The sequence below is a fragment of the Sciurus vulgaris genome, assembly GCF_902686455.1.
Source record: "Sciurus vulgaris genome assembly, chromosome: 6".
NCBI classification, from domain to species: domain Eukaryota; kingdom Metazoa; phylum Chordata; class Mammalia; order Rodentia; family Sciuridae; genus Sciurus; species Sciurus vulgaris.
Genome location: NC_136466.1, coordinates 52,752,536 through 52,779,271, shown reverse-complemented (window position 1 = coordinate 52,779,271; position 26,736 = coordinate 52,752,536). Strand labels below are relative to the sequence as shown.

General features: G+C 38.9%; 1 protein-coding gene across 3 annotated transcripts in view; it reads right to left on the bottom strand.

Annotated features, from left to right (window-relative positions):
- SNCAIP (synuclein alpha interacting protein) overlaps positions 1 to 26,736 on the bottom strand; it is a 149,493-nt gene that overhangs the window by 36,442 nt on the left and 86,315 nt on the right. For all 3 annotated transcript variants that reach the window (XM_079145663.1, XM_079145664.1, XM_079145665.1), the window contains exons 3-5: positions 23,501 to 23,573; positions 3,563 to 4,431; positions 1,767 to 1,946 (exon numbers count right to left, since the gene is read on the bottom strand). In XM_079145663.1, coding sequence (XP_079001789.1) covers positions 1,767 to 1,946; positions 3,563 to 4,431; positions 23,501 to 23,573 — 1,122 coding nt within the window. The remainder of the gene's footprint in view (positions 1 to 1,766; positions 1,947 to 3,562; positions 4,432 to 23,500; positions 23,574 to 26,736) is intronic.

Genomic DNA, 26,736 nt, shown 5'->3' with positions numbered 1-26,736 from the left:
ATACTATGTTGACCACCAGAGCTTGAGAATGAATGAGCACTCAATACAGGTATGCAGTAGAAGGCGTTTATGCTGAGGATTGGTTTAATGACCACCAAGTTTCCCATGTACCTTTATACTCAGAGATTTTTAACCTATCAAAACAAGGATGAGGGTGCATAAATTAAGAAAAAAATGTTTTTTTCCAATTACATAATGAGTGGATATTCAGTAATTTACCATTAGTCAGGAAAATTAATGAAAGTTACATTTTACAAACAATAAAACAGCAAGGCAAATGTCAACATTCACTGGCATTCCAAGAATATTTTATTTGTCATTGACACATGCCCATTGGTGATTACATGCAACCCCTGTTTTCCTACGGAACTTCGTTATAGGGCTAGATTCCAAATTTACCAACTTGTACTGGTGTTACTGATAACACACTTGTCTTATTCATCAGGTTACCAATTCTGTAAGAATAGGACTACACCTCACTTAAATTTGTATCACCAGCACCTAACTCAGTACTTAGTAGATGGGGTACATTCTGTTGAACTCAACCAGACTGAACCCTGACTTCATAGTTAATTCTCTTCTCGGTGGCTGCTGTAGCTCAGTTCTTGATTTGACACAGCATTGTTCACAGCTAAGGGAAAATTATATCCACTATGGTCATAGATTTCTTATTTTATTAAAATTATTTTCTATACTATCTTTGAAGTCATCCTTCATCCCTGAGCAAAAATAAAGTTGAACACATTTACGAATATATAAAACTTTACTGAATGGTAAACAAGTTAAAGATACAAAGATTCAGCTTTGCTTGAAAGATATATTAGAGGTTGAAAAACAATTGGTTGTTGTTCAAATGTGGCATGTTCCACAGTGAATTCACAAAGAGGTTTCTTTAGCAAGTTCCCTAGTCAATATCAATATAATTCCAATTGTAAAAATTATGATTATTTGACTTTTAGAAGACACAACTATTATGAAAGCAAAGTACATATGCAGAAGTACAAGATGTATTATATTTCCGTGAACTTCACTTCTGGCTTTTTAATAAATGTGACTGAATTCTACATTTATTTGCCAAAGATCTTAAAAGTAATTTTAGTTTAATAGCTAACCTTCTCATGTTGTGTTATATTTTACAGAGCACTCACTGCAGTGCTATAAAAGTCCATGTTTTCTTGTATTGTGGTTTCTAAGTTTTAACTCTGAGTTGGCATTAATTTGTGTAGTTTTTGACAGAAGCATACTGTGCTCTGCATGAGTTATATGCAAAACCCATACTGATATTCTAAACAATTCTCAATACTTGAAGACATTTAAACTTCAGATCTGATCCATTAAAAGTCTATTTTATTATCTGAAATACTCCTGAGTGCTATCATCCCTGAAAACACACCTTTTCCTCATTTGTCTTGCTCATTATTCTCATGTTAGGAAAAAATGACACAGTGTCTGATAGATCCAGGTGTGGTGAAGAATTTGAACTGCAGTCACCATGAATTACACAAGTCCTTAGCACTGCAATGGATCATTTTCCTCTCTATTGTCTGATTTGAAGCTTAACCTTATTGGACAACAAATTGGAAAGTAGTCTCAAAATCTCAAAGCAGCTAGTGATGGAAATGAGTAATCTCTGACATGTGATGTGTTCATGGCTGTTTGCTTGATAAATCACTCTCCTCTCTCCCGTCTAACACTTTAGCTTCAAGGAATTTGAAAACACAGAAAACTGACTTTAGCTGTGGAGGGCCAAGCCCCCAACCAGTCACCTTGATGGCCAGGCCCGCCGGTGTCAACTTCTCGATATTCCGCTCATTCAGGCAATCTTCCCCCATCAAAGAAGTGAGGTGCTGGAGACATTCTGCGTGTCCCTGTGATGCAGCGATGTGTAACAGGTTGTTTCCATTTTCATCATGAATTTTGTCTAGATTGTCTGCAGCTAGATGTGGCTGTACAAACAGTAAGATTAGAAAATGACTCAACAAATCAGAATAAGATGCTTTGGGGTTTTATTGCTCTGGGCACTGGGAAGAAAGAAAAGAGCTTAACGAAGCTCTGATGGCAAGGTAGGGATGAGGAAGTCAGAGTTCCTTGCGGTTAGTCCTTGTTATAATATGCCTTAAAAAATGAATTCTCAAGAGACAGATCTTCACATGAGACATGACAGCAGGACTAGAGTCAGTGAGCTGTGGAGGCTTCAAGTTGACTTTCTAAACTGCAGTGACATTTATAGTAACTGGTGGGGGTCCCTATGTGTTTCTCCCACTTGACTGCTAAGTCCTTGAGGCTGGGACTGTGTTTTTCCCTGATGTAGAGAGACTGAATGAATGAACAAACTGCTGGTTTCCACCTGTCTGAACTGTGGAGAACTGGTTTTCACTACATACTACATGATATCTGTTGCTACTAGTGCTCTTGTAGGCACCTCTAGATACTGTCACCCCCACATTGCTCCTGGGGGCATGTGGAGGCTCCTCAGCCTTCAGTTTTCTCACCTCTAGAGAAATTGAATTCCCTGAATATGAATTGGTTGATAGAGATTGTTGGGAAACTAAGTGGTGTTAGCATTTGGGAAATATGAAAACATGGTAAGAACAAAGGAAGGGAATTAACCAAAGAGAATAAGAGGGAAGAACCATGAGAAATGGAAAATACATTTGCAGGATAGAAATATTACTGCTTTATGTGGTAAAACTATTTAATCATATTGTCTATGACAGCAATATTTGTGATAATAGACCAAGCACATTGTATTTTATCTATGTATGGCTTCACACTAAGTAGAATTCATTGCCAAGATGCAATGATTTTCTTGAATGGGACTTTAATCACCATGGTAGTAGGAGCCCAGGCTTGCTACTGTTTGATCCACGCCTGGAAGCCAGAAAAGAACAATACAGGCAGATGGAGTGCTATTAGAGTTGAGCTCTGAGCCGAAGCAGAACAGACTTTTCTTACATCACCCTGTCCTGTGTCTAGAGTCTTTGGAAACACTCCTTCAAGCTTCCCAGACATACAGAGCTGGAACTAAGTAAAAACTACATGTGGGTCAGAGGGCAATCAAGCTCTAGGGTAAGCTTCTATCTGTAAATACTTTTCAAACATCCTGGCCCAGCTTTCCTGAATAATGATCAGGATAAAACAGACGAGTCTCTGTTCACATATTTGGCAGACCTGCCATCAGCAAGGAACTGACATCCCCACAAATAACTGAGCAGGAGCGTTGGGGACCATTTGAAAAGCAAAAAGAAAGACTTTAAGATTCAAGTGAGAAAAAGTGCTGGGCTCTCTTTGTTTTGTTTTTATTTCAGGTTAAATCTCTTTATTCCAGTTGAATTTATGCAAAGTTAAAGTGAAACAACACTCCTTCTATAGCCATTTGTTTTCCCTGTGTTAACCTCCTAGCTCTTTATTTTAAAACTCAAAAGGTCCCCGCCCCCAACCAAAGCCCCAAGAAAAGATTAAACAAGATGTAAAATGCACACACCATCATTGTTATGAATGGGGCTGATAACAATGGAGTCTCTAGATTACTAACATGTATACCAAGCTAGGTTTTACTTACCAGGAGAGATATTTGTCCTTCTTTAACGATGTTCAAGATGCTTTTTACTTTTTTCAGATACTCACTCCTTTCTTCTGGGCCTTGGGAGCTGGTCCAGTTCATGCCCTTGACTGGCTCTTCCAGTTTGGACTCTGTTGCTGCAGATGGCAGGTGGAAGGCCCGGAGCTGGCAGTCGGGCATTGTCTTCTCCATCTTTCGACTCTGCGGGTCATTAAAGGCCTTGTTTAAGAAGTCTTTACTCTGGCTTTCTGGCTCATATGCAGAGCCACATGTAACCAGAGGAGGTGAGCTCTCAGATTCCTCGGTGGAGAGCTTGTGCTGGTCACGGAGGCCAGTTGATGCTTTTCTCAAGTGAGGGCTTTTCACAGGAGAGAGAATACAAAATGGGGTCATACTGGATGGTGAGTTCTCAGCGCTTCCTATAGAGGAGGCTTTGCCAGAAAGGCCATTGATGGTTGTGCATAAACCCAAAATTCTTTTATCTGAAGTCACCTTGGTAAAAGAGGCAAGCTGTTGACTGGATTTAATGTAAGGCACATCCAGAATCTCATCCATGTCAAGGTCGTAATGTTCCAGTTCGCCCAGTGCAGTACTGGGCTCAGAGCTCTTACTGGGCAAGCCCCCCACGCCATCTTCAGGACCGAGCTCCTCAGGCTGGGGGCCCTGGTCAGACTCACCCCCTTTCTGGTACTCCACTTTATGGTCCTTTTGGTCATCACTCTCATTGTTCTCTAGAGTCTCTGGCTGATGTTTGAGTGGGGAAACTCGCTTCACTGGGCGGAACTTACTGTAAACCTCAGCAATTCCTGTGGGCTTTTGTGCATTTGTAATAAGAGTTGAGACTCCACAATTCCAGCTAGAGCTAGAAACTGTTTTAAAAAAAATTTAAAAAGAAGACTATTACATTAGAATGCTAAACATATCTTGACCATGCAGACAGACATGGTCCACTCAAGTTATGCTCAAATTAAGCCCTTGTATAAGGGGATAACTTCAAGAGGACATATGTCCTTAAAAGGAACAATTCATATTTACCATTGGAAAAGAGTGAAAGATCAAAGAAAGTTATGACAAGCTGACTCAAAATTAATGAAAATAGTAATAATGTAAAACCAGACAGCTAAAGAAAATGAACTCAGATAGATATTTAAGTTTTCAATGCATAGATCTATACCCTGGCAGGATTTCAATATTTGCCCCCATGTTGACCAACAGAATTAGAAGATGTTGATCTTCTCTGTGTTAAATGAATTTTCAAATGAAGTTAGGGAGAAAAAGGGACATTTGCACACACACATCTCTAACATTTAAGAAGTCCCATAAAGAAAAGGGTAAATTACTTAACATTATGTAAACTCCAACTGTGATCTACTGATTGGGTGATTCATTAGTTTTCCATTAGGTGGTTAAGGAAAGGACAGAAAGGAAAGAAGTGGCCAGGAGCTGAATGGACTATGGGATACAAACCATGGTTAAGTTAACCCTACCCTAAGCTAGGCATCCTAAGTCCACTATCATGGAGGGGCATCTCACGGTGCTTTCTGGCATTGGACACAGCAACGTAATGCACTAACACCTCACAACAGAGTATGCTCCTCAAGATTTGACACTGCCTTCCATTTTTGGGAAAGCTGGATATGAACAGAAGGAAAAAAAAGTTGTAAAGGGAGGATAGGGTAGGCAGATTACTTTTTCTGTGCAAAGTTTAGATAAAGATTGTCTCTTGGTTGACATTTGACTAAATGTCTGGTTTAGATGGAGTAGAAAGTGAAATAGTCAGGCATGTTTGGAAATGAAAGATGAGAACCATTACCTTCCCTAGCTAGCCTCAATGCAAGATCACCAGCACTCTTCTCTGGGGTAGGCAGATGAAGCAGCAAGTGTCCTGAGCCATGATGGTGCTGCTTCACCTTTGCTAGATGACAGACACAGCACCCTTGGGAGCTTCCAGGCCACTTGTTTACAGGTTTCTACTCTCCTGCCACTTAGTTTACAGCATTCTCCATCAACGAGGTGAGATTTCAGGAAATGCCCAACTAGAGAACTACCATGTATCTCTTTTCTCTGCAATGACTGCAGGTGGGAAGGGTTTAACCCTAAAGCAAATATACATGTGTGTCCTTTGCTAAGGTACAACCAAATAATGAAAGAACCCGAGACAGGTGTGTGTGCTCGGCTCTATAACAAATGCAACGACCCTTGGCTAGTGCTGATTCTTGGGATGAAAGTGCTCATTATTGAAGATCCCTAAATTTAGGCTACTAATCATTATTCTTCTGCTAGGATGTTTTCCAAAAAGATTCAGAGAAGTTCTGGAACCAAGCAAGGGGATGGGAGTGAGTGTTCTGAGTCTGAATGCTATATAATTGTGAGTTCTGTTCCCCAAATGAACCACAATGTGGCATGCAATTTCACAGGGTCTGCACTATGTGGTCCACCCTTGGGGCCTTTTTGGCTCTAGCGTCATAGAACCTAAGAAGCGAATACTACCAGCTGTGGAGAAAGGGCTGGTTTCTCTCCAATAAGTAACATATAACAGAATTTGCAAAAGGGAAGGAAGGTATCAAGATGGCCTCAGACTGCTGCTTCTCTTCTCTCTTCTTGGCTCGAGTTCTTAGTTGTACACAGTACTTGCCCCAGAGCAGACAATTAACAAATGCAAGTATGTGAATTTGAATCTCACTTTGCACAACACATTAAATCTTTTAAAATGCACAAAAGTGCATCCTTCTGAGGGATTTACAGTTTACTTTCACAGGGGACAAAAGTCCTGTTAATAAACTCAGAGGAGTGATAATCACCAATAGAGCTAGATTTTCTAACGTTATTTATGAAATGTAAATATGCAAAGGCAAAGACTAATTCCAGTTGGTCCCTTATAAATTTAAAAGTTTTCTATCATTTATATATCCATCTCTCTAAAAATGTGAAGTTATGAAAAATTAATGTCTGCCAGAAATTTCTGCCAAGCCTTTCTCTCTTCCTTAACAACACATGGTTACTTACTTATATAAAACAGCAGACAGATAGTGGACATAGAGTTTATAAGGTGTAAATATGCCTTTGATTTTATTCATTAACTTTCTAAAAAGGTTTTATTTGGAAAAATAAATATCCATAGACATTTCTGAGATACATACTTATTATGGTATAGTGTTTGATAATATGTGCCTTAATTTCCCTGGAACTTCTAAAAAATGTGCATCTCAGACTATATTAAAAAATTTAGTTACATGACTTAGTGGGTCAATACAATGAGTGCATTGTACTGATATATTTATATATTATATCAGGTCATGGGTTCAAAGGGCTACTCTTTTATGTTGGCTTTATTTACATGTGAAATTTTTTCCAAGTGATACAGGGAAATGGATACCATATGTTTCCCAGCTGTTTTGTTCTGACAGGAGCCATTAAGAACGCTCTATGGAAATGAATTCTGTCTGAGTCTTATGAAAACACTTCTTTCCACAGAAAGGTCTAGAAACTGAAGAAGGAGCATCAACATTTAGGCTTGTTGTACTTCCCCTTATTCAAACCTATGACACTTTTTTAGGCTAAGGATGAAATCTGTGCTTTCTAGTCTGTATCTCGACTGCCAAGAAAAAGCCCCAGTAATAAAAAATGGATTATTTCATGGGTTTTCATGAGAATGCTCTAATTTATTGCTATGTCATATACTTGGATGAAAAAAAGGCAATGTTACTCTATATGCAAAAGACAAAATTCAATTAGTTTATTTCTCCTAAGCTAGACAAATAGGTAATTTAAATACAACAAAAGAAAAAGGGTTGTTAATGACTGGTAAGATTTTCACTTCCAGTTCTTTAAGTCTACCAAAAATTTCACTTCATCGTTTCACTCCAGTGCTGTATATTTCTTATCATCTATGGAAACACAGTTCAGAATAACTATGGTCACTGGGAAAATTTCTGAGGCTAAATTTACTTTCTGGATATCAGGAAGAAATTCTTTACATGCTAACAAAATATAAATCCCTGAACACTTTATCTATCTTAGATCTTTACAAGCTCCATGAAAAGAGGATCTGTGTCTAATTTATCTCTCTATCCCTCAAAGCACCCAGAAAACTGCTTTACCTAAGAAGGTTTTTTAATGACTTTTTGGTTGAATGGGTTTATTTTTTTTTTAACATGTTACAAAAGTAAACATGCTTAATATGCCTTAAACCTGTCTACCTGGTTATATCACGAATTTTAAAAAATGGTCAGTAGGTAAATGAATGTGTGCATTTAATGCTGATTTATAGCCCACAATATATTTCCTACTCGAGCCGACATTTGGAATGCCTCTTAGCATCAGCATTTAGAGTTGCCTGTTAACCACTCACATTCTTTTTTTTTTAAGCCAGCATTAATGTAGGCTTGAGCTATGCAAGGATTTGCAACAGGCAGCATGTTCCAACCTAGGGGTCTTATCTATCTGCACCCTTGCCTGCCTTCTACACCACACACACACACACACACACACACACACTCACACACCTTCCTCTCCCCAAACGTATTCCTCTTGATCCTGGCCTGGATAACCACAAGACCATTTATGCAGACTCTCAAGCAATCCATCTCCAAGGCATTGTTGATGTTTCTGTTTCCATGACCCCTGCCCCACATCCCCCAAGCACTATCTTTTGGCTTTATTATAAATTTCTCTTAAATCTGGGCCCTCTTCTTCATCCTCACTGCAAGGATTGGGCCAGAATGGGACCCTCAACCACAATCTCCATGTTTTCTCTGCTTCCATTTGTCTCCCTTTCCAGACCTGAGTTATTCCTGGTTCAAATAAGTTTGATTTTGTCACTAAAAATCAGCAAAAGAACAACAACAAAAAGCAGTTCAGGTGGCCTGTTCTCAAAACAGTACTCCCCCATATGTGGGATGAATTTCCCTTCTGTGTCTAAGATGGCACACAGCAACCATGTAAAATAACCCTGGCTTACAGAGTAGGAGCACTGTTCACCTTCTAATCCTCTTTCTTCTTCCCAATTCTAGAAGGAATTTAATTACTCTCCAAAACATAAAATCTCCCTTCAGAAAAATGATTTTGCATGCCTCAGGCTCAATGCCTTTCATAAGCAATTAATAGGAATGTTTTATGTTCATCATTTGATTTTAATGATGATCTTGAATTGACTGCAAGTAACACTGGTTTACTTGTAAACATCTGTTCACAGCAGTGACAAAGTTTCTTTTAAAAACAAATGTTTAAAAGCTGAGTTTTACACAAGAATGAGATCCTAATTAGAATAAGTTATACTCCATGTGTACATAAGTATGTCAAAATATACTCTACTGTCATGTATATCTAAAGATAACAAATTTTTTAAAAAGTAAAAAAATATAAAAAGCATTGCTTTAGAAGAGCAAATAACAGCTTAAGTGGTTTACAGGAAAGCAAAAATAGCAGAGATAGACCTTGGATATAACACATTGTGGAATTGAGTAGTTTGGGAAATCCTGGCTTTCAGTTTAATATTTAAATTCTTTAGCATGATATGTAGCATTCTTTTATTCATTTTCTAATTTACCTTCTGATCTCAGCATTCATGATTCACAAAATATTAGTTTTCCCTGCTTCTCCTTTGCTAACTTCACCCATCCTGGATATATTATGTTCCTCCTTCGCTGACCCAGTCCTTGGACTTGTTCTCCCTTGCAGTCTTCTCTGCCTGAGACTCGGTATCAGCACACAAGATTCCATCAGGTATTACCCCACTGATGCACTTCCGCTGACTCTCCCAGGGAATAGCTGCTCCTTACTTCTCAGTGCTGATAATACCTGTACATACTTACAGCTGACAGTGATGCACCTGTTTTCTCATGCATCAGTCTCACCTCCTCTCCTGAGAGTTCCTCAAGGGCAAAGATTTCTCAAGAACCTACTTGTATTTATAATTAGCCCTTTGTCTAGCACGATACCTTGAAGATCTTGGTGCTCAGTGGCTAGTTCTTTCAATGAATGAATGAATGAAGATAGGAGGGAGAGCAGGAAGAAAAGGGAGGGAGAAAGAAAGTGATATGCCAGATCAAAGATGCAAAATATAGTAAATAAATAAGAGTTCTATCACAATGTCAGTCTTGCCACATTGTGGGCACACTGTGCTGAATAGTTTAAAGGTAGTGTTACTGTGCTATCGAAGATATTCAGACATTTACAAGATGTGCTGCATAATGAAGTTCTTTCATCTATCTCCTATACTAAGTTCTTAGTCTCAGTTTCCTCATCTGTGTGTGATTGCTATGATCTACCCCTAAATTTCTATGTCTGTATGGAATGTCTACAAATAACAGGGCTCTTTATTCTGAATGACTCACTATGAAACATTATAATTCTTCTGGATTCATGTATTTTACCAGATCTTCACAAATTCATAATTATGAGGCTAAGCTGATTGCTGACACAGAACAACTCTTTGGTTGTTGGGCCTGATAAATTAGTATTTTCTTAAGAAGATAATGTACAGTTTTGCTGCTTCAATGGTAAATCCAACTTTTAAGATTAAACATCAACACTGGCTCCTAAAATGCCTGTTTATTTTACTGCCAAATATGGAGTTATGTGGCCATATTGGAAAATAAACTTGACACATCAGGAAGAGGAAGAACAAGGTTATGTTTTAGGGTAAAATAGTGCTCCCCTACTGTTTTTTTGTTAAATGAATTCTATTTTCCATAAGCAAGCAAGTGGTCAGCGTTAGCTTTAAACAGTTTTAAACTGGACATAACAATACACTACACGTCTACAGCTTATGAAACCTAGGGTGTCTCAAGGACTTACCCTCTCCTTCAGCATTCAGTTTCCTTTCATTTTTACACCAAAGGGAGGAACACTACAAAATATCACGGGTGTCATTGTGAGAGTCATGGGTTTCCTTTGTTCTATGTAAACTGAAATCTACAGTGGACCCACTTGATTCCAAACACCCCAGGTGCTGTAAGAAGTGATGACAGGTTCTGTAAGAAATGATGGCTTCTAGCACCTCATGTCAACAGGAAGAAAGGTCTGGGGAAGAAAGTGAGCACTACTCACAAGCTATTTTTCTGTTCTATGGCCCTTAGAGATTCCACTGTAACCTGGTCCAAGAAAAGGTTGAGTTAATTCTGAATTTGCAGGGTTATATCTGGGTATCATGTTAGGGAGAGTGAATGTGAGAAGAATACATGTTTCTAGAATGTTCCCATGGGGTTACTTGCTTATACCTTTAAATGAAGCCACAGACCCTTTATTGAAAGTATCCTGAGGTTGGAGGTGAAATACATTTGTTGTTTAACTTTATTATTATTATTATTGTTATTATTATTTATATTATAAAAATATAGTCAATGATCTATTCACATTTGAATGTTCAAATACTGTGGAAAAGGATTCACTGACTTGGGTTCTAAATTTCCTGTCTTTAAGTGGCTACTGATATCAAGCAGCTGTTTTTAAATATGTTAAATTCATGATTTATTATTCCCAGTTCTGCCCAGAATTGTGAAGACCTACCTGCTCAGGTAACTTTGTGGCCTGTGTCCATTTCTTTATTCTGTAAAAACTCACTGAAATACTTGAACCCTATTATCCTGGATAGAAAAGATATTCTATCATGAAGTCAGACTCAATATTTTGACAACTTTAAACCTTTGGGCTTCAAAAGTACAGTTTCCATAACTAGCGATTGGTGGGTCTAAAGAAAGTCCAAGCTTGCAGTTATGTGTCATCTAAAAAGTATGCTGACCTTCACTTTGACATTAGCAAAACTTCACGAATGTTTTGTGTTCATTCCAGGTCCATTTACCAAGTTTCTTTTCTTTCTTTCTCTCCCTCTCTGGGTGGAAATGTCGAGAGACACACATCTAAGGACAGTGAAAAGGTTCATCACGCCTGGAGCAAGATTGAGCTTGTGAGCAGGCTCAGTGTGCTTTCTGGCTGCACAGGCACACACTTGCCAGTTTTAACTGAAGGTGGCGGTGTTTTACAGTGCTGATCTACTGTTAAGGACAAAGAGCACCAGATTAGTTCTCCTTGGTAAGAGAAAACAAGAGGCAGAGGAGCAGGCAAGTGGGAAATTGGAAAATCCTTATTTTCTACTTCCATCTCCCCACACTGATAGCTCCAAAAATGCCTGTTTACATAACTTCTAGGTGTGGAGCATGTGTCCACAATAGAAATTAGCTTTAGACACCAAGAAGACAAAGAAAAATGGGATATGTCTTTAGGATACAAGAGTGTTCCTTGTTTTCTATTTTCCATGAGAAACAAAGTGGCAAGTCTGGGAAACCTGGTCTTATTTTGAGAAGGATGCACTTTCGGGTCTCAAGGGGAGGAGAAATACAAGAACTCGTCTGGCCTGCAGCCTGCTCTTCCTCTTGGCAGGCCCCTGCATCCGCCTGGGCGAGGGCCTGCCTCTCAGTTACAAGGCTCCGGGAGAACAGGCAGGTGCAGATGCACAAAGCAAAGTTGGGGGAAGAGCAGATGGTGGCTCTTCCAGGATAAGTGAATGGTAAAGCTGCTGTGCCTGCGCTCCAGTGCAGTCAGCGTACACTTCACGGGCATTATTATAAGCAATGGAAGAATGAGGCAAATGTGTATTCAAGAATTCCACAAAATGATATCTCTCAGTAGGAATTTTCCTAAAATTTCCATTTAACACTTTAAAATTGCCAACACATTTGGGTAAAGCTTTCTGATGTTTCTGAATCTAAGGCAAGGGTATGATTCAATCAGAGACTCAGAAGATCGATGGGCAGTTCTCATGCATTCTCATTTGAAAATAAATGAGAACTCAGGGAATTTTAAGTATTATGTGGAAAATTACATAGCATTCTTATTCCTCAACCAGGCCTGAGGTTCCCTGACTCCAACTTTCCATAACACTGGAGGACCACTTTATCAAAATTAATTATTCCCTAAGCATTTACTTTACAATTTCTCTATTTGGGTCACATGTAGGCCATGGAATCCCAGAACCCAGGAACAAAACCCAGTCATACTCATTTCAAACTTACTTTAACTTAAATCCCAGCTGTACCCTCTGCCTAAACTTTCCTAACCATTTCCTATCAACCCTCAGTTTGGGAGTAAAGTTGGGAAAATGGCTTTTAATAATAACTTATTAAAAACAGTTAAGGGGAAGAATTTCTCTACTTTATCTATAGTAGTATTAGCTCAAATTTAGATTCATTGTATCACCGAGTGTGTTCTTTCAGCTGTTGATTCCTTCTACTGATTAAATGGGGTGACCACTTTTTAATACAACAAGAGAGAAGCAGGAATGCAATGAAGCTTGTTCAGAAGTGTTAAATCACCACCAGTAGGAAGAACGCTGAAGTACTCTTCTGAGATTCACTCAATACACATTTTCTGATGGCCTTCTTTGCACGTGGTTCTAGGGATGCAGAGGCTCAGGGGATTCACATAGTCCTTCCGGGCAATAAGGCACATATGCAGATGAAGGGAAATTACAAAATGCAAAGTGCTTTGAAGGAAACAAGCTGGGCTCTGGAATAGAGAGCAACTGAGAAGCCTCATCAAGGAGGTGAGATTTAAATGAAGACCTGGAGATGACAAGAAGACGGTTACATGAGGATAAGAGGGAAAATAAAAGAAAAGATACTTTTGTGAAGATGTGGATAGAGGGAAGCACCTTCACAAATACCTAAAGTAGAAGAAAATCTAGTAGATTCTGGGAGTCTATTGCTAGAGCAGAGGGAGCCAGAGTAAAGATGAAGGTGTGTGGGAGGTTACGAGGGGCCAATCCTTTCGGGGGTTTTATGGACCACAAAAAAGAGTTTGGTTTTCAGTTTAGCTGAAATAGGGTATCACTGAGGGGGTTTCACAGAGGCACATGTGTTCTTTCCAGGGTCTCTTTCGTAAGGTCACTAATCCCACTGGTAAGGGCTCTACCCCCATAACTTGATGACCTCCCTAAGGCTCCACCTCTGAATAATATCACCTTGTGGATTAGGTTTCAATGTTCAGATTTTGTGGGGTCACAAGTACATAGTCTACAACACAGATGACTCAGGACCTAGTAACGGATTCCCAAGGAGGATAAGGGAGAGGGAGAATTCTAGATTCAGCAATGGAGTGAATTTTTTTGGTAAGCTGAGCTCTGTTTCTTGAGGGAAGAACTCATTGTAGACGGAGATTCAAGAATTCCTTGTGAGAATTCTATGGGACATCCAATGTAGAGACTGAGTGGCTTATCAAAAAGGAAACTAAAGTGTGGAGATGAGCAGCAGCAAGTTGATGGTACCTGGCACTGTGAGAATGGGTGGGAGAGACTGAGTGGAGGGGGGCGGTCCTATGGAATATCTAGTCTCATTTTAGTATTTAAAGTTCAAGCAGAGAAAGATGTGGTGTTGTAAAGGAAAATCAGGAGATATAAATGTGTCAGGAGGAAAGTGGGGAGAGAGTTGGTCTCACAAAGCCAAAAGAGGAGACTGTTTCCAGAAAGGAGTAGCCAGTAGTCTCAAATACTGCTAAGAGCCCAAGAAAGACGAGTTTATCGGAGTGTCAAAGGCTCTGACCCTGGAGAGGTGAGTCACGCTGGAAATACTAAGGCAAAGAGAAGTAGAAGACTGAATAGAAGTGGGGTTTCCATAACTCTTTAAGCAGCTTGTCTCTAGACCGGGTGGAGAGAGCAGAGAAACACCAGAGATCTCACAGGGGGTGTTAGTTTTTGAAGATGGGAGGTCAAGGTGTATGACCAGGGTAATGGTCACACAGAGAAAAGAGATTGATGATACAGATGGCATGCATTCACACTTGAATGTGCATCAAAGAATTTCCTAGGGATCAGGCTTATTAAAATGCAGATTCTGATTTAAATCAAAGGAAGAGAAGTAAAATTTCAGGTGTCCTGTACTTCGATTATGATAAAACCCTAAAGTACAAGGCTTCCTCTTTTACCTCTTCACACATGCATGTGTCTGTCCACACCTCAGGTGGTCAGCAGCAATGCTCAGGAGGTGCCACCATGAATACAATTGCCCAAATAAGGTCTTAGTCCTTGAGAGAAAACTGATACTAAAACAGTATCATGTTATTGATAAATTTCAAAATGCAGATACTTAAAAAGTAAGAGTAGTATAGGAGCTAAGAAACGATATAATGAGTTGGCAGAGGACTGATATAACCTAGGCTGCATTGCCAATATAGAGGCCACTAGAAGCCTGTGGCTATTAAACATTTAAAATGTAACTGTCATATGTCAAAATGATAATAGTTTTTGACTGTTTGGGTTAAATAAAATGTTTTATGAAATTAACCTGTTAAATAATGATGTGGTTACTGAAAGTTTTTAAGGTAATATATGTGGCTCACATTTCTATTGGATGGTACAGGTCTAGGGAGTCAGATTAAGGGCCCTGACAAGGTGACTTTGGAGGTAGAAGGAGTAAAGGAAGCAGTCCCCTGTAAAGGGACACAGCACATTTGAATAAATGAAAGAGGTTCCTTAATGGACTGGCAAGCTAAAGGCAAGGAAGCTGGTTCAAGGGAAGATCACTCTGGGCCTTCATGGCATGGCCACAGAAGAGAATTTCCCATCGCATATCTTGAGAACCACCTTGGGAAGACACTAGCTGAGCAGGGGCAGACATGGTTGGATTTGCATATTTGAGATCACTGTGCCTCAACAAAGACAATGGGTTAGTCTGTCGGTGGCCTAAATCAGCGTTTCTCATACTTGAATGTGCATAAATAAATTACCTAGGGAACAGGCTTGTTTTAAAACGCAGATTCTGATTCGGGGGTCTGGAGTGGAATTTAAGAGTCTGCACAAGTTGCCCACAGCTCTGTTTTTAGTCCTGGCCACACTGTGAGATGCAAGGGCTGGGGCGAGCAAATGCCACAGAAGTGTCTGGACTTGTATAGATGATTCTATTCTCTTTCAGAAGATCCTTCAACTACAAGATTCTAGGATTCTGTTTTAAACAATTGAGTTTATATTATGAGCTTTTCTTTTTCTTGTTTTTTCTTAGGGAAGACTCAGAGCAAAGAAGATATGGGGACAAAGAAGGGCCATTTGAAAGAGGAAGATAGAACCTATTATTAGGAGACAAAAGAAGGAGGGTAGTATGCATTCAGCAAGAAGGGGGTTGCTGTCAGAGATGCTTTGAAGCTCCCAAACTAGAATGTCCCCCAACACACACTCCTACTTTCATATGGGATGGGGAAGATGGGACAGGAGAAACCATTTCTCCCTATGACAGGGTGCAGACTCCTGAGAAGGAAGTCACTGTGAGGTCACACAGGTAAAAGGCACTTTGCTTCTGTATCAGGTTTTCCTGTCACTGTGCCTCCCCTTCCCTCAGTGATGCTGCTCTCTGCACTTCTGGTTTCTCATCTTTCCTTGCTGCAGATTTCCCTGTGCTCATCTGTCCCAGGAGGAGGTTTCCACGATGACCTGTTTGGGGGACGGGAGGTGTGTTCCTTAGAGTCCAGTAAAACTAAACCGAGGCATGGAAGAGGAGACTGTGAGTCCCTTTCTCTAAGTTTTTTTTTTTTTTTTTTTTTTTTCTTTCCTTAACTTCACTGCTGTTAACCTTTTAGAAAACCAGGTTGCTGTGATGATTGTATTTATGGTTAAGTAAAGAGAAGAAATGTTCAAGAGAAGGGGCAAAAATGGAATGTATTTAAGCTCTGTTACTTCCAGTCTCTCTCCTTATTTTGATACCACAAGAGCTTTATTAAAACATTTCTATCACTCCCTGTGCCATCTTTACCTACACTGATTTACCTCTTGTCAGAAACATAACGTGTGAATGGACTAAAGATGAAGATGGTCTCTTCCTCTGGACTGTAGGGGCAGTTCTACTTTTATAGGTAAGTTCTGTGGTTCATGCGAAATGACGGCCATGTGCATTGTGTAGTGATAGAAAAAAAGTACACATTATGATTACAGTTATACAAGAAATAATATGGGTTGGAAAAATATAGTCATTTTGTTTTGGTGGCAAGGTTAATAGTTTTTTACCTTCTCTTTTTCAAACAATGGGTGATATCATCTTTGTAATTATAATACTGTGAAAGAAAAATAAAAATAACTGTTTTACATGATGAACATTTTCATCAAGATGTTTTACCGCTTGTAAATTTTCACTGTTGTTAAAATAAATGGGATCTTTGTAATAAATGTTAGGTTCTTTGCAGCATCGTGTGGAAAAGTTCATTTTCTTGACTGAGATCTTAGAAAATGTGTTTCCCTCTTCTTTGGAGTACAGTGTACATTACTTCATGTGAAGTGGATTAATCAGCAGGCTTTTCCATTTAAACTGCCATACTTTCACTTTCATGCTTTGAGCATCCAACCTTAATACAAATTGAAAACAGGAGTTTTTATATATTTAGCATCATCAACTTTGTCACAGCAATGTCTACAGGATAAATTTCACGCCAATTTATTATTTTAGGTGATGGCTGAAATCCGTGAAGACTTCAGAACACCATATAAGTGTTTGTCTAAATAGGTTCAGTGTCTATCACAAAATTTGCATGCACTGGGTGTAAAAATTGAATGTTTTTAAATATACGTTCTAAATGACTTTTGCCAAATACTAAATGAAAAGATATGGTTTCTTTTACTTGTTGTCATACAAGTAACATTTTATATTATTTAAATATAAAATTCTTTTGGAATCTATTCTCCAAGAGGTCACAGGATCATTTATTACTGTTATACAACTGATTTTTCTAATCTCAGTGCATCTATGTTCTCTGCATTAACATTTATTTGCCTTCTTTCATAAAAAATTAGACAATGAGCTTAGCAGATACATATTTTTAAAGAATCACAAGACATCTGAAGCATCATGAATTGAAACAAATGTGTATTTGAATATCTAATTAATTTTCAAAAATTCCAAGTCAATGAAATTGAATATGTTTTGATTTGAATACCATATGTTGCCATGATGCATTTTTATCCTTATTTGGAATAAAACACAGAGCAGAGTTAACATTCGTTGCTGTGTACTGTCCTGTTTTCCTACATGAGTGGCAGGTATTGAGCAGAGAATGCATGCAAATATTTCACAAGTAACTTCCCTCCTTTAGATGCCAATTTTTCACGCAAAAGTTCCTTTGCAGTTAATTCTAACCTATACTATTTTCTACACACGATTCCTTGAACTAAATTACTTCTTTATAAAATTTTTTATTTGTTCTTTTTAGTTTTTTCTGTTTTTAGTTATAGATGACAGTAGAATGTATTTTGACATACCATATATACATAGAGTATAACTTCCCATTTTTGTGGTTGTACATGATGTGGAGTTACACTGGTCATGTATTCATATATGAACATAAGAAAGTGATGGATGATTCATTCTACTGTCTATCCTGTTCTCATCCTCCATTCCTTCTCTTTATTCCCTTCTGTCTAAGCCCATGAACTTCTATACTTCTCTCCTCTCCACTTATGAGTTAGCATCCACATATCAGAGAGAACATTCAGCTTTTGGTTTTTTGGGGTTGACTTATTTTATTTAGTATGATAGTCTCTGGTTCTATTCATTTACTGGCAAATGCCATAATTTCATTCTTCTTTATGGATGAATAATATTCCATTGTGTCTATGTACCACATTTTCTTTATCCATTCATCTATTGAAGGACACCTAGGTTGGTTCCATAGTTTAGCTATTGTGAACTGACCTGCTAAAAACATCGATGTGGCTGTGTCACTATATTATGCTGATTTTAATAGACTAAATTACTTCTCAGTTGACTCAAATTCATAGGGGTCTGGGAGATAGCAGAGCTGGTTTCAGGTTTAATAGCTAGCTCCAGAACTTTTGACAATTTCTTCATCAATAAAATGAACATAATGGTCCTCCCTCAGAGAATTATGTTGAGGATATGCAGGCTGTTTACAGAGGATCTGGCATAATGCCTGGTACACTGAACACGTAAGAAATAACTCAGACACTTCAGCAGCACCTGCGCAGCTCCAGGCACAGCCTGTTCTCCAGCTTCTCATTGTTCTTGCCCTGCCTCCCTCTCACCTGCCTGTGATTATCTCCAATTCCCTCACTCTTCCTTCCTTTCAAAACCTCTTTTCTCACAAAAATTTGAAGCCCAGTCATAGTGTAGTGTAATTAATAGAGAGTAGCTTAAAACATTATTCTTGTCAGGGGAAAATATAGGAGTCATTAGGAATCAAAGCCTCTGATTAAAGAAGGGCACTCTTAGAAAGAACGTCTAGCCTTGGTGAGCTGGAGGGAGGTGGAAGGAGCCCACTGCTGTTCCTGAGCATCCCACACTGGAGCTGCCCAGGCGCCAGGATGAAGGAGGTGAGCCCTGGCTGTATGCCTCACGCAGGGGCTTCCAAAGGCCACACCCAGGGCTGACTGTACCCTCCTGTTCTTCTACACTCAGGAAACAGGCAGAACAGATGAGCCCACCTGGGCAGGCAGGAAAGGTGTGTAATAAATCCTAAGATCTGTTCCATGGGACTCAGGTTCTGATCAGAACATCCAGAAAGACCCCTGGAATTCAGTACTGGGTGTTCAGCTTTACGAGGGACCCTGGAAAACTACAATCATCCACAAGAGAGCAAGAATGACCAGGATGTACATAAAACTGGAGGGAAATGTTAACCTGGAGAAGATAAGACCAAGACTGATGGCTGTCTCTACACAGGAGGATTATTCTCTATGGTTCCAAGGAAGAACGAGGGTCAAGGGGTGTAAATTCAAGGGACACTGATTTCGGCTGAATAACATTAACTTTCATGGGTAGGCTGAGTCATAAGACTGGGCACTCTCTGTCATCAAGTGATGAAATACAGGCTGAGGGACCCCAGGTTTGGGATAGTAAGAATCAACTTCAAAGACTGGCTTTGGAATGCCTATTTGTTGTTTGCTTACCTTCTAGAAAATTGTTTATTTATAAATAATTTTAAATTTTCTATTAAGAATAAATTTATATCATAGTTGCAAAATTAAGAACATTCCTCGCAAACAGCTGTATACCCTTCATCCACATTCATCCATCGTCAACATTTTACCCATTTGCTCTATTATTTCTACTTTCTCACTCACTCTTTCTCTCAGACTTGATGATTTTTAAAGTCTCTTATCTTACTGAGAACTCTGATTCTACCTGTTGAGGCTTCTTTCTGGGTACAGGTTGAGCAACCGTAATTAAAAATCCCAAAATCCAAAATGCTCCAAAATCTGAAACATTTTGAGTGCTGACATGATGTGCAACAAATTTTGTATTTCAGAACTTTTCAAATTTTGGACATTTGGATTAAGGCTGTTCAACCACTTAAGCCTAAACAGAAATTCCCAAATTCTTAAAAAAAAAAAAAAAAAAACAAAAAAAAACTCTGAAATCTGAAGCATTTGCACAAGGGATGCTCAACCTGTGACAGGGTTTTAGAAAAGCTGGAATCCTGCTGGCAGTGCTTTCCCCTGCCTTTGGTAGAAAGCCTGAACTCCCCGGGGAGTTTGGCGGAGTGGGGGGGGGGCTTCTCTCTGATCTCACCTCTTATCACTCCTGTTCTGATCACCATGCAGCAACTACATGGGTTTTGCTTTCTTGCTCATATTTGCTAAGATCATTCCTGGCTCAGGGATTTTGCCTTCCTAGTTCCTTTGAATTAAATCCGCTCCCCCGCCTTTCACACGGCTGGTCATTCCAACATTCCCTGACCTTCTAAGCTCTCCCTAACACCACAAGGTATTCCTTCACATTTGCTCCTGTTGCCTCTTTTTTATTTATTTATTTACTTATTAAAATATTTTTTATTTTTACAGACTGCATTTTGATTCCTTGTACACAAATAGGGTACGACTTTTCATTTCTATGGTTGTCCTGTTGCCTCTTAATGGCCTTCCTTGCCTTCTGACTGTCACCTCTGTTAGAGTATAAGCTCATGAGCACAGCAGACTTCTTTGCCATGTCCCCAAGGCCTGGGTCAGAAAACACTCAACAAATATTTGTTGAATGAATAAACAAGAGAACAAAGAAGAATAGCAGGTCAAAGACCTGTTAGCGCAGGAGGGATGTTAACATCCGACAACCTACCTCCACTAGGAAGTGCTTAATGAATTCTAAAAAAGTAAAAAGAAATATAGGATATATTTTATGTGACAGAGGTGTGGGGGGAAAGTGTCCCTGAAGGGGGGTGCTCCATCCCAAAGATGATGAGGACTTTTCTCATGGGCCAAAGTGCCTTCTTCAGCCATCTGTTTGAAAAGAGAAATTTTCTAGCAACTCCTGGAGCAAACTCTCCCTAGTACTTGATCTGAGAAAGACAGAGGAGGAGGGGAGAGGAAGAGGAAATACTGCATTGAAATGAAGAATCCGTGTCAAAAGAATCCCACTATTATTTTATTATAATGTATTAATTTTAAAAAAGTAGAATGAAACAGACAGTGTTACCCTATGTATATGTATGATTACATGAATGGTGTGAATCTACATTGTGTATAACAATAGAAACGAAAAGTTGCACCCCATTTGTGTACAATGAATCAAAATGCAGTCTGTAAAAGTAAAAAAAAAAAAAAAAAAAAAAAAAAATTAAAAACAAAACGCAAAATTAAAAAAAAAAAAGGTAGAGAGAGTTATCTCTACATCTATCCAATCAGTGAAATGACTGAGATTGTCTCAATTCTGTCAGAAACTGGCTCTGAAAACTTCACCATGTTGAGATTTCTTTCAATGTCCACAGGTAATTCTACAGCAAATGCTATGTACAGGTGAATTTTTTGGGGGGCTCCTTTTTCTAGGATTACTCTTTCTCTCTTTTTGGAGGCTGGGAAACTGCCTTCAAATGGTCCATCAAATTGGAGGTTGTATATGTGATTCCATCAAGAGGTGTGAGCCTTTTCCTTTTACTTCAATGTCCTGGCAAATCTCATTATTGTTGATCACCCTGAACGCTGGGTCCTCACTTTGGGTAAAGTGCAAAAGCTCCTGAACGTGAAGCTGGCCTCCTTCACCACTGCAGAAGAGCATCCAGCAGCCTGTATTATGGACATGGCTAGAAGTCACAGGACCGAAGCAAATGTACTAAACCAGCCCCGGGAAAAAAGTTGACTTGGTAAGTAAGGGTAGTTATTTAACAGAGAAAAGACATTTACCACTTAATGGGAGAAAATGCTGATTTTAAAAGCTTTAAAAGGATAGCATCCTACAATTGCCATTAAGTTCATCTATCTGAGAAGTGGTACATGTAATGAAGAGAACAAAATCTAGAGGCAAGCTTCCTGGGTCCTGAATCCCAGGTTCTGTGACTTAATTGCTGTGTGACTTTGGCTAAGATATTAATCTCGGTTCCTCAGTTTGTCCATCAATAGTATAAACATCCTGATAGTACTAAGCTCACAGGGCTATGAGGATTAATTCAGTTAATGGAAGTAATGGAAGTAAAGTAAAGTTAATGTACCAAGTACATTAACAGTGCTTACTTTCTTTACAATAAAGTATTTGCTATTATGTTTTCTTACCCTCAGCCTCCAGTTAAAGAAGAAAGAAAATTTCATGTCTGCAAAGTGACTGAATATACATCACCCCATTTTGATCCTAACAATAGTCTGGTGTCTTTGGTAAAAGAAGTTTCTTCTTTATTCTATAGATAGCCACAGTTCAAGGTCACGTATCTATTAAATGGCTGATTATAACAAGAACCTGGTTCTTTAGTCTGAGTGTGGTGGCCTCTCTGTTGTAGTCTACTGTCTCTGTCACTAATCACAGTTGTTGGTTCAACTTTGAAACAAATACTACCTTTTAAGGACACACAGTTTTATAAGGCTTATAGCCAAAAGCCTCTGTTAAACCCTATAGAACATGAGAGTCTTTGAAATAAAAAGGTAGAACAAACTAAGGGCAAATGAAAAGTTTTATTTGAACTTTAAACTATTTTCTGACCCAAACAAGGGTACATTGCTTTCATTTGCATCCACAAAAAACATGAAGATAAACAAACAATGAAAGACCAATTTTTTTCCCTGTCTCATCTAAGCAAAATGTCAAAAGCAAACAGTCCAGAGAAAAATTAGTTTTGCAAAAGTTCTTTCAGTTAAAAATACCTGGATTTCTAGTAGCTGCATAGATAGGGAACATTATTTATTTTTAAGCATGATATACATAATTTGAGAATTATCTTAAGCTTTCACCAACCATGGCTCTCAGGACTCTTGTTACTATAGAGGAGGTCCAATCTTGGCAAGGTTAATGGTGATGCCTTAGAGTAATTACTGGGAAAAAATAATAAACACCATTTCATAGTTTAATACCATGCTATCATTCCCATCAATATCCTTTTTATTTTCATTTTTGCCCATCACAGAGAGAAAAGTAGAAAGCTTAATTTGATTTACAGAGGGAAAAACAACCCTAAATGTACTTTTTTGTTGAGGGAGGGGGCTGAAAGGAGAAAAGGTCAACCAGCTGGTTTTCATCTATATGCCATAATTCTCTGTTTAGTTTACACTATTAAACTCCAAAGCTTTTCTTTAATCTTAACTGTTACAGTATGCCTTATTGCAGATTCTATCATGTCGTACCCCTGATAGGGTTTCAGACTTTGGCAAAGCACCATCCCCCAAGCTGGTCCTTGCCATATGGGTAGTAAATATATCCAACATTTTTTCATTGGCGCCTGCATCATTATGTTTTGTCACCAATGCCTTCTTGGGTTTTCAGTAAATTGCTGCATACACTGTGGTTTTGGAGATGCTGAGATGATCTACGTTTATCTGTACACAGTTGGGTCCTTATTAGGGCTTCTCCGTCCTGTTATCCTTTTGTGGATTATATTAACAACTGTTTGTTGAAAGTGGCAGGGAGGGGGTGTGAGTGGAGAAATTGCAAAAGGAAAAGAAAACAGAAAACAGGAGCAAGCAGCAGGAGGGAAAACCACTTTGCTGGAGTCCATAAGTCAGGATAGGGGAGAGAGGAGAGCAGCACAACTTACCTGATCTGTCTTCGTTTTGTGAGTCACATCTTCGGCACAGCTCTGGGATGGTCTTGAGTGATGTGACTGAATACTGAATGAGAAGCCAAGGGAGAAAGGTGTAAAATAGTAAGTTAAAACGAGATCATTCACTCAAATAGGCAGGAAAAAAACAAACACAGGAGAGATACCTGGATGCCCCAGAAGTCTATCTCATTGTACCCTAAATGGTAGCATCCTAAGCTCCACCTACAAGCATCTAAGCAGATGCAGATTAAAAAGGGGGCTGACAGTCCTTCTTTAACAAAGAGGAATGTAGCCAGCTACAGTGGAATGTAGATGCTTTATCTCTCCTCCCTTATGCTACTTGAAGAGATGGAAGAATTTTACGACCTTGAGAGCTTCCAGAAGATGGCTATAACATTTGCATTCTGAAGTCTCAACTATGCATCAACATGGCAAACACAGGAGTTATCATCATCATCATCATCATCATCATCATTATTATTATTACTTTTGGTGCTAGGGATTGAACCCAGGGCCTTGATAATGCCATGCAAGCATGCATTCCAAGTCAGTTTTACATAGGAAACGTCAAGTGAAGGAGCACTTGGCTTTTAGGCAGTCAGGGGACATGTCTGCTGATACTGACCAGACAATACAAAGGTCCTAATGTTGTCACTTGCCACAGATTTTACTGTGCAGCATCTGTAGTCTCTGTGTTTGAAAGCTCATGTGTTTCACATATAGATTAGTCTGAACTGAAAGAAAACACCTTTCAGGTTTGGTCCCAGCACCATCTCAGGGTCTGGCTATCAGGATAATAAATTATGACACAAGGAGACACAAAATCGGAAGAGCTAAAACAAATGTAAAATCAATAGCTATGATTTATGGTGACTACATCTGATGCCAATCAATCTTTCTTTAGAGAAGGGTGTTTTAAAACAAAATAAATAGGATGAACTCTTTCTTTAATCAAAGGCCAAGCAGGGACTGTCTTCAATTATGCTCATACTTTAATTTTAAAATGCAGCTTGCTAAAAATATTTTGCTCTGTACCTCTAAGAACAAGGTTCTTATGTAAATGAGAATGTATCATAAATTACTTCACCAGTGCAAAATTTGGGGGAAATGAGAGAAAACATTTATTTTAGAAGAAAAATGATCACTGGAAACTCATTAGGATTATTCTAGCATTGCAAGTGAGAAATGTGTAATTAGGACACATTTTTCAATACGAAGGTTCTTTAGTTAGTGTGATGTTGATGGATGAAGCAAAGAATCTTCATGGAGACCTCCAGTGCTTTCTGCGGGCTATCGGCACAGCAAGATGGAGGGTGGTGCAGTCATGCCTATTGTCGGTTTGCCAATTGCACTTCACAAACAAATTAAATTTCCAGTATTTCCAAGTGAAAAATGAAATCTCAAATGACTAATTAGAGAAATTATTCTTACCTGTCTGATGCAATTGCATCCTGTTTATGTTAGCCATTCCTCAGAGACTACTGGTGATTTGCAGATTCACTAGATATGCAGAGGCAGGAATGATGGTCTCTTAAGCCAAAATGGAAACTTAAAGTATTTTCCCTTTTATATAATGTTCTTTGGCGGGGGGGGGGGGGGTCAAGGTTAACATTGAGAAGACATTTTTCTTGGTACTAATAAAGTACCTTATGTTTGTGGCCAAGTACAAGTTCTTGAAGGAATATAGGAGTTTCTTGGGACCAGCTGGTACAGGTTAAATAATTATACAGTCTATAATTCAATTAAAATTGGGTCTTTTGTTTGCCAAATACCCCATGAACCACCCTTTGTCAATCAATCTCTCTCTTTTTCTTTCTTCCTCCCTCCCTCCCTCTCTCTCTCTCTCTCTCTCTCTTTCTCTCTCTCTCTCTCTCTCTCTCTCTCTCCTCTTGCTTTTCTTCCAAGGCAAAATATTAGAAGGAGGAAATTTAAGAATGATTGTGTTTAAATATAGTTAATGACCAATTCAATAAGGTTTGCTCACTGAGTTTAATGAAATACATCTTATTAAAATGGGCGACTTGCTATCTGTATTTCTAGACACAAGCCTCCTAGCTCCCATCCCAGTGTCAGACACATTAGGAACTCTGATTTATTAGCTGTAGTTTCAGCTCTTCCTTTCTGACCACAAAGGCCCATGTGTGCAGTAAGTTTTAATTTGATGAAGTTTGAATTTGAACAGTACTGGATGCCTGGGTGATATGGGGACTGGGTCATCTTGCAGAGACTAGTCTAATAGAGCAGCCCACTGCCCCAACTACATCCCTTTCACCCACAGTTGTATAAAAAGTCACTACTGTGAAGGCATACATTTGAATTCTTCACATCAAAACTCAACCACAACGGGATAGGACTTTGAAGAAAAAGTCATGTGCTGCCCCTGGGCATGGACATAAAAAAAGTACATCGATCTAGGAAAGGTTGATGTGTTGGCCAGAAAATTAAAGTTTGGGGTAAGTTTAAGGATATATGGAATGTCAAATCAGCACTGACCTGAACAAATCTGTCATTTTTTACAAAAACACTAGAAAAAAGCAATTTGTGGTATTTGAATGGGAGATCAAACTTAAGGGACTGCTATAAAGATGGTTAAGATGTGATGTGAAGAAATGCACTGAAAACACAATTCACAAAATCAACATGCAAAAACATTTTCATATTTACAAATTTGGAAATGAACACAAAACCGAGGAAGTCTCCCTTGTGAGAGTACATTGTGCTACCATCTGGGAGCTGAAATGGAAGGCTTCCCAGGCCTTCATCCCAATTCATAAGACAGATGGCCTTTTATAAGCAGTTGTCAGATGGCCAACCTACCTCATTCTCAGGACAATGGCCAGCTCCCAGGGCAGTAACTATTGTCATTTTGGCCCAATCAGAACCAAAGTCCAATGCATTTTCTTTGCTTCCTGTCCCCCAACCCAAGTTTTATAGCCTGTTCTCTTGATTCTTATTATCCTTGGGTGATAAGAGATGAGAGAGGGGTTTGACATTGTTGGAGAAACACTGTATTTCCTTTCATTAGGTTGTCCTAATTTATTCCTTTTCTAGAATTCCTCTAGAAGTTAGTCACTGTGGGAAAAATCTTTCTGATTCAAACTTCTTTTCCACTTCTCCACCATGTCTCAGAAGTGTCCCTGCCAGAATTTAACCAGCTGCCCCAGATTCTTCAATGTTCTGTCCATCCAAAGTGTAGATTGTCCTTTGTTCCTTTACTCCAGGGCCCCTTC